The following is an 8,556-nucleotide window of genomic DNA, read 5'->3' as shown; positions in this document are numbered from 1 at the left end:
AGTGATAAATGTGAGTAATGCAGCTTGTGTTTTAATGGGTGTTTTTCAGATGCTCTTTTCTTCAAAAGTTATTTTTTGATGTTTTCAACTACTTATTTGTTTCTTCTCAGAATGCCATGCTATGTTGCAGGCATAATCAATATATACTGGAGAAGTGATCTATGAGAAGATTTTTGCTACTTCTGTATGGTTTCACTTTAAATTAAAAAACAATTGCAAATATATCAAGTTTTTCTAGTAGGCTACATAACTTCAAAATTTATTTATTTTTTATATGTACATCGTGGAAGAAAATATTTCACCATTATATGGGTAAGGGATGGCGGCAATGTCAGTTAAAAGTTAGGAATGACGGTAGTAAAAAAAAAATTACTTTTGCATTTTTTTGACCTTTTTTTCATACAAACGTTTTTGATCTATTTAAATGCCATATTTTGATTGCAATTTTCATACTCTTTTCTATGATATATAATATGTAGGGTTTTCTATAAGCTAAGCACATTTGTCGAACAATTTATTGAGGGCGTTGCTGAAATTGATATTCCATCAGGAATGTGTCCTTAAACCTCCTTTTTCTCAAAAGCTGTACTTTTTGACCCAAGTAGTTCTTAAATTCAAGTTTCCAAGTGAATTGAATCTAAGCTTGTAGTAGTACACCATTGTAAATAGAAGCACAAAAAGGTAAAAAATGTTAAATTTTTTCTGCTATAAATTTTGCAGTTGTTGAAAAAAGACACATAGGCTACGAGTGAAAACTACTAAAAAACTAAGTTAAAGAAAGTACTGTCAAATGCATTATGGTTAGATCTTGCAAGAACAACAGTATCCGAGACAGTGGTTTAAAAGCTCAAAACAGATTTGTTGCTGACGCACCTCATTTGCCTGTTCGTAGTTTGCTACGAGATAGCACTTGAATAAAAGTCAAAATAAACCAACTTTTAGCAGCAAATTGTTCGAAATGCATCAAGAATTTAACGACTACTTACACATACCAGCACACACGAATAAACTGCAGAATCTGAAGTTCCACAATAAAAACATTTAAAGGGTGTTACAAAAGACAAATAAATCATCAAGAAAAACTACAGCTCCTATTTGGTATGTTCAGTGATTCGCACTTGTATTGAATTTCCTTGAAAAAAAGATAAATTCCGCACCATAGAACAAACCCAACTCACCCACACTCGTTAAGGACGATAAAGAAGTCGGACATTTGTTAGCAAGATATGGTTGCAATTTTGTGAGAACAGCTACCCTTTTAAAAATGAGCTCTTTTTGGATTGTTGCAACGTCTGTCAGCTTTTGAACCAGTGTAAAAAAGATCGGCCAACAGCAATATATAATAGAGGTGTTCGGATTACACACATCTACAGAATAAATTCAACTTGTACAAGGATCTGGCGTTGGAGCATCGTAAAAAAATAAAAAAACAAAAATTCTCGCATGATTATTAATGGGTAAAAATCAGTGACATAGCAACGTTATTAAGTCATAAGCAGCAGAACACGTGCGTTGTAATGAGTGCAGTTCGCAAGTACGTATCTTGCAACATCAGCTGTGATAACAGACAGCTCGCAATTGCTAACACAATAATATTCAATCACGTTGTCAAACAATCAGCACAAAATATTGTTCTCAAAAACACAAGACCAAAGCTGTACAGAGAGTCAAATAACAGATGCTCGATTAAAGAGCAATGCGCTAATTGCAATTTTTGTCGGATAGGTAGTTACTACAAAGTCTAACAGAATTCAAAATAACGTAGTTGTGTATTTTCTCTTGTTTGTGACCACTTAGAAACATTTTTGTATCACATTCAACGTAATCCTAGCCGATAACTCAAGTCATTTTTACATTGATTCAACGTCTACTACGTGGATATTAATGTAAAAAAGAATTGATTTATTGGCTGGGATACGGAGTTTGATTTACAACGCTTGCCCTCCACAGTCCACAATAAACGCTCAAAATATGCAAAGGCAACGCATGCGCAGATGCAAAATGTTCTGTGACAAGATGGCAATATGATTCTGTGCAGTGCAATGTGATGAAAACTATGAGCAAACTGCATAGGTAAGAACTGAAACTTCAAATGATTAGAAAATTCAATTTAATAGTTTGATGTTAAAAAACATTACAAATGTGTTTCTTGTCATAAGCATTCAATGAAAGTGTATGGAATGAAATCAGTTGATCTAGGCCCTCTAGAGCCTCGCCACTCGGCACGATGGCGACGTAACATTATGTTGATTCAACGTAAAAAGACAGGAGTTAGTTGTCAGACTACTGCACGTAAAGTTAAACATTACCATGCAGTTTTCGTTCTTACCCCGTGCCAAGAAACAGTTTGTCGACCTCTGAGCCTCAACAAAAGTTGTTGATCTCTGAGCCTCAACAAAACTTGTTTTCCAGCTGAGCAACTTTTTAAACCTTAACCATTTGATTCATGATCGATTTGCTCATAATAGTGTTGTACTTGTTGGCGTGTTTGCAAATGGACAGACGGACTGCCAGGTGCCTGACTTGAAGCACTCGCCTCACCAATCGTAGAGTAGCCACCATTGTTAGACCGGAAAGTCCCATCAGCCGATCCTGGTTGGCTCACACTCTCGTACACGGCTCCTGGGCTACTATCGTCAATCTATTGGAAAGACAACGTCATTCTATTGAAAACATGATGACCCGTTTCGTTAAACCTTGCCTTGTCGGTTTTCTGATGTAATGTTTTTGCACAAGCTATACTGTAAATCTGTAATGTACATGTACAATAAACTTTTGTAGCAAATTTAGGATACAAAAGTGAAAAAAATTCTATCGAGTTAAGTTACTAATTGCTTCCATCAAATTAAGCAACGTACAGGAAATGTGGGGTATTTATTCGGTGCTGTATCAATAGCACTCTGTCCGTTAGAGCGATATTCGCCAGCGAGATTTTTGTCGATTACAGAAACAAAAGCGCAACAATTCTGATGCACAGTCTCTAAAATACTTCTTCTTTTCAAAACCCACATTTTAACATCATGTTCTTGTCCTACTCTATCGCTTGGTTTCAACTTTGTTTCACGTTTTGTGAATAAATGCATTGAAAGGCTCAGTTTAGAAAAATGTCTTTAAAATTGCATCTTTTTGAATCTTTGCAACAGCACCATTGCGCTTTCAAGCCTCTAATTAAATAAAATTTCGACTAAAGTCTCACGTTAAAATGACCGGATACGATCAGTCCGTAAGATTGTCAATGTTACCTTGAATAGCCGTTCAATGTGACCCACTGCTGGTGATATTTTTTAATTAAAAGCAAGTCAACAATGAGCATACAGTTGTTGGAGCTTCTAATGAGTCAACAAAACCTATCATGTAAAATCAACGTGAAACCAATCTACGTCCCCACCTGCTCGTATACATCGGTGACGTCACACTCCACTCCATCGATGCTGGGAAGGTTGGCGTATCTTTGTTTTCTTTCTTCTTCTACCTCCTCCCTCCGTCGGATGTGATTCAAACTCTCTCGGACACATAACTTGTCGTAGACTGGTGCCTGGAAGATACAAAGTTGATTGTGGTGTTCTAATGCGGCTCCCGCGAAAAAACCCATGCAATTCGCTACATACGGTATGAAACTTCACAACTGCATATTCCTAAGTTTCTGACGCGATGTCTACTTTCGACAGATCATAAGCTTGAAACGCTTACCGTGGCCATAGGCTAATAGGGTATACCTTTGAAGGGTTGAACCGAAACAACTCAGGCAGAAAAACAGTTGCTTTTACATATATTCAACGACTGCAGACGTTGCAAAAATACTGATTTAAATGCTGATAACTAGATATTTCAAACTCGCCTTTTTGGGGCCGTCATTAGCAGCACGACGGCCGTTTTCTGGCTGCACGCTTTCATCGTTTATTTCATCGTCACAATCGAAGTTCCTCTCCGGGATCGGAGGAGCTGGAGGTTCATTGGACTCTGCAGGAGGAGAAAATAAGATCATATCAAGTTGTCTTCATGGTGAAGGCCGGCAGTGAATGTTTAGAACAACTGGACAGGAAGAACAAATCAATCAAGCCTTGTTAGCAACCTCAAACATGTGATTAAGTATCTTGCGAAGACACAGACGTTCATTTTAGGTGAGTGTCGAACCAACAACTATTGTAGCGCGGACCAGACGCTATCACCACTCGGTACATATAAATTTTTCTAAAGTTAAAATCACATAGGTATAATACGGTTCTATGTGATAAACGAAACAGCTGGTATTTTAGCTGAAGAGCGCAATCCTACCAATAAAATAATTTCCTAATATTAAATTGGAAGAATTCCGCTGCTGTCTAATCGCTTGCACTGCATTAGCTCAGATATCAGCTGACAGCTATTTCGTCTTCACATATTTCCGTCTATTCTTTATTGTGAACCGGATGTGTATGGGCCGACGAGGTTATCTTGTAGTTCACAAAGAATTAGAAAAACTGAAATAAATCAAATGTAATGACCACCAATTTACAACGGTTAGGCTGAACGGGCAAAGATAATATTAAGATTTGTACGGTGGTATCAGAAAAAAATTGACAAATTCTCGATACTTATCATCTTCTTGAAGTTGACCTTTTGGACATTTTAACTTGTTGCCTCACGCTTTACGATAACGCAACAAACAAAAAGACTTCAGCAATTTGCACGCGGTGACGTCACACCTACCCGGCTTTTTCTGCAAGCTCATTCCTTTTTTCAACTTGTCAATAGTGGCGTACTCGGGAGTGGTGTACTTAAAACCTGGATTCGAAACTGAAGCACAACAAATGGTCTTCTTGTCTTCAGTTTCGGTGGTAATCTAAATACGAACGATTTGAGTTGGTAACAAGTGTGTTTTTTAATGCATAACGAAAACATTGCTAGTGTGTATTGATTGTGAAGAATACTGTACAACCATACTACGAAACTGTATTCAAAAACGCTAAAGCGTTTCGAATAGTATTTTGACGCATTATTCCGTGTCATAAACCATAAGCAAAAGTTAGTTTGAGATCAGTGTACTTCTCAACCACAGCAAGTCCATAAATCCATAAAAATATACAATAAGAGAAACCTTCTCTCCTTAACCCGTGTGATGTGTTGCAATACCTCAACAGGCATGTGAACAAAACAGTGTTTTATTTCTTGTTGAAGAATCGTAAGATGGAATGAAAACTGAAATTGGTTTTATAACGCAAGCTAAAAATAATTTGCGCAAAAGAAATCTAAATTACTTTTAATTCCTTGTCGTCAACTTGAGCATAAACTCGTGAGTCATCTTCTTGTTCAACCTAAAATATAAATTTTTATGTAACGTTTAAAATTTGTGAGAAATCAAATGCAAGTTAATCGGTAACAAAGATGAATGGCCAACAGCTCAAACCAGAGAGGTGCAATAGAAAATTATGAACAACTTGCAACAGTACATTGTTTATTGTGGAACAAGTACCTGCCACTAGCATGTTGTCGTTCTGCAATTTTTTTGCTGCCTTGTTCTAGTAATATACCATAAATGCACAGGTCAAAGGGAAAAATTTTTCACAGAATATCACTGCCCACCTTAGCATAATGAGATACATTCTGATTGCCTTCGTTCGCGCCAAGTGACTTCCCCTTCAAAGAAACAGCTTCTGAAATTTCGAGGTCGCTGTCGACTCTCGCGTATTTGTGCTTATCGTCCTGAGCGAGAAGATGAAGCAAAAACCAAGTTGAAAACTACATTCGTTTTCAATGCGTCGTTAGCACAGTTATTGATATGAAAACTTTGGAATTGAAAAACAGATATGATGTGTGAGCTCAATGAAAAGTTTCAAACCGTACAAAGTAGTAGGCTACCACTCAAATACTCATCCCAAAACACAATGGTTTAGTATTGTCCTCATGTCAACGGTTGTCAGCAGAGCGGTGAGAGCCGTGGTACGTCGCTCAAAAAGACGCCAGCTCGACACTGTTCAAGAACATAAAGTTGTGCCTTCGATAGAAGATTTAACGGCACGCCCAAACTAGACACAAAGACCGACTTCCTTGCCAGGCCACTTCATGTAAATCTTAGCAGTGAGCTTTTCATCTCACAATTGCAAACGAGTGATGCAGCTAATTTACTCAGAACGAAAACTTTCTAGTCCAGCCCATGCACCAACTTGAATCGCATTTGCTTCCTTGTTGATTTCAGCTGCACCTTCTGGTGCTGTTGGAATTGATCCATTTTCTGTAAGTTGAACATAATTTTGTTTGAAACTGGGAAAAACATTCTTGTTTAACGATTTTTGTATCCTGTATAAAAGCTTTCTCTTTGGGAGAAATAAACATCTCACAACTTTATATTATCAGCACGCAGCTTAAAGTTCTCTCACAGAACAAGCTTCAAGCAGCTCGTATTATACAATTTTAAAATTAGATGGTTGAATGGGGATGACACCATGGTTCGACAGCATGGTTCGACACCAGACTGAGGTGCACGTGTGTGGATAACGCACAGCACGAATGTCTTCAAATGATGCAATCAATTAACCAAGCAAAGTTACAGAAATGCAGTTGAACAACATAGACAGCTTTGTTCTAAATAGTGATGTGAAACTGATGCGGTATGAACCTCAATCAAATCGCAATCAATTTAAACATACAATTGATTGATTGAATCTTTATCCTCGGACTGGGAAAGCTTCTTGCAGAGCTTAATCCTGGCAGTTTCGCATACTTGTAGAGGCTTTGAATCACTGACGCAGGCCCGGTCACCGAGATTGACACAGTGAAGTTTCCGATTGTTGAAGTCTCGTTGCCGGGGAATTATTCCATCCATTATATGCCGCTAAATGGAGAGCAGTCCTTAACGTGCGTTGCTCAAGCGCACACCCCGAGAATCGAACCAGCGCCGCTTGATCTTGCTTCTTCGTTCCAGAAGTGACGCGCTAACCAATTGAGCTATCGGGGCGGAAGACGGGCGGACGAATTCGAAGAGTGTGTCAAACATTTCCAAACGTATTGATCAAAAGCATTAAGTTTATGTTGCAGAGTGCAGACCAATACATTTTTTGGATCAAGTTAGGCTTCGACACGATGCTTAGCCTTAGATCCTCACTGGGATGGCCAAAGAGTTAATTTCCAACTTACCTAGGGAGACAACTGTTAATCCATCTGCCTCCTTAGTCGAGCGCCGTTTAGATGCTGAAGTATTTTCATTTTCTTCTCCACTAGATGGCGGGGCAGGTAACTTTCGCGATTGACTGGTTTGAGCTGTGCAAATAATATCGTATTTCAAAACATTATTCACTGAAAAACCTAGCGAATGAACTTGCTACAAGGTGCCGTTGACCTCATATTACAATAGGTGCGGTACAAAGAATAGAACAAAAAATTTGAAATGTTCCATCAAGTGTTTTTTCTGATTTGATGTGTTCTTAAGTATAGGCTGCTGTAGTGATATAGAGATTTCGCAAAATACTAGGGTCTGTTTAAGATGTATCAATAAACAACACCAGCTGAAAGGATTATATAGGCTACACTATCTGTAAGTGTTTAAAGCAACGCATGATAAGATTATGTCAATACAAAACTAAGATACAAATGCACATGGTGTCACTTTTACGTGGCATACAGAAAATAAATAATGGCATCGTTGATTTAGGAGGGACGTTGGCATCCTCATCTTCCATTAGTAACGATAAACAAATAAGTTGTCACGCTACATACGTTGTGCAAATGTGGAAAAACATACATAACCAAAAAAGAAATGACATAAAACGCTGAAAAGTGTAGCAAAATACAAGGTCAGGGAAAGCGTCAGAAAAGTGTGCTAACCGCTAAAAACATACTTTAAAATAAATACAACACGTCAAGAAATATAGACGGGAAAAATCAAAGAACGTTTGTTGTAATCACATGTTGTGTGGGATTGTCTTCGTTCGCTTCCATTTTCGGTATGAAGTTTCTGATTTTGTTGTTCACTTGTGTTGAAAGCAGCGCTAGGTTCCGAGTTAGCTAATTCCCTCAGCGGAGTTGCGTAAACCTGCTGTACGATCTCAACCTTTTTCCTTCAAACATCACAAGAAGATGTTGTTAGCTTGATTTACAAACCAAGCACCAAGTATAGTTGTAGCTTCTAAACTAATTGCTTTGTAAGGCCCGTACAGTGATCATTTAATATATTTGCTCACAATAGTGCACCGAAACAAAGATGGTTTTTATAAAATCAATAAATTAACATTTGACATAAGTGTATACAATTCAACAGTTGAAATTTGCACTTATACAATGATACTGAAAACCAGGTGTACTGCAGTTATTTTCCTGAAAATCACCAATAGCAAAAATCGCACCATTGCATAGATCAATCCTTTTGCAAAAACTACTCCCCAAACAAATTAAAAAAAAACAGTTAAAACTCTCCTCGTGTACTATATGATGCCAGTCTGCCTGCTACAAAGTCAGGACTCACCTTTTCTTCTTTCCGGTGCATAGTAGCAATAAATACACAGAAATGACAAGAGGTATTAAACCAGTGATTACAATACCCTCCATTTGATAGCAAACGCTGTTCGGGAAAACTTTAAAGCA

The 8,556-nt window shown here is 37.8% G+C and overlaps 1 protein-coding gene across 1 annotated transcript; it reads right to left on the bottom strand.

The window, feature by feature from the left end:
• Positions 1–2,186: 2,186 nt before the first annotated feature.
• On the bottom strand, positions 2,187–8,530 carry LOC145770501 (uncharacterized). The gene is made up of 10 exons (XM_082582165.1): positions 8,438–8,530; positions 7,882–8,033; positions 7,114–7,236; positions 6,144–6,211; positions 5,563–5,682; positions 5,238–5,294; positions 4,690–4,822; positions 3,839–3,960; positions 3,389–3,535; positions 2,187–2,641 (listed from the first exon to the last, which is right to left on the bottom strand). The coding sequence occupies exons 1-10, from the start codon at positions 8,518–8,520 to the stop codon at positions 2,432–2,434; spliced, it is 1,215 nt and encodes a 404-aa protein (XP_082438291.1). The 5' UTR covers positions 8,521–8,530; the 3' UTR covers positions 2,187–2,431.
• Between the last annotated feature and the right edge of the window lie 26 nt (positions 8,531–8,556).

Source organism: Aplidium turbinatum, chromosome 5 (assembly GCF_918807975.1).
Source record: "Aplidium turbinatum chromosome 5, kaAplTurb1.1, whole genome shotgun sequence".
In the NCBI taxonomy this organism is placed as follows: domain Eukaryota; kingdom Metazoa; phylum Chordata; class Ascidiacea; order Aplousobranchia; family Polyclinidae; genus Aplidium; species Aplidium turbinatum.
Note: the sequence above shows the minus strand (reverse complement) of the source record. Positions and strands in the feature narration are given on the sequence as shown.

Coding starts and splice junctions, on each gene's coding strand:
- LOC145770501 (XM_082582165.1), bottom strand. CDS start 8,520: ATGGAGGGTATTGTAATCACTGGTTTAATACCTCTTGTCATTTCTGTG. Junction 6,212..7,113: donor ATTAACAGTTGTCTCCCTAG/GTAAGTTGGAAA, acceptor TTCAACTTACAG/AAAATGGATCAATTCCAACA. Junction 2,642..3,388: donor TCACCGATGTATACGAGCAG/GTGGGGACGTAG, acceptor TCTTTCCAATAG/ATTGACGATAGTAGCCCAGG.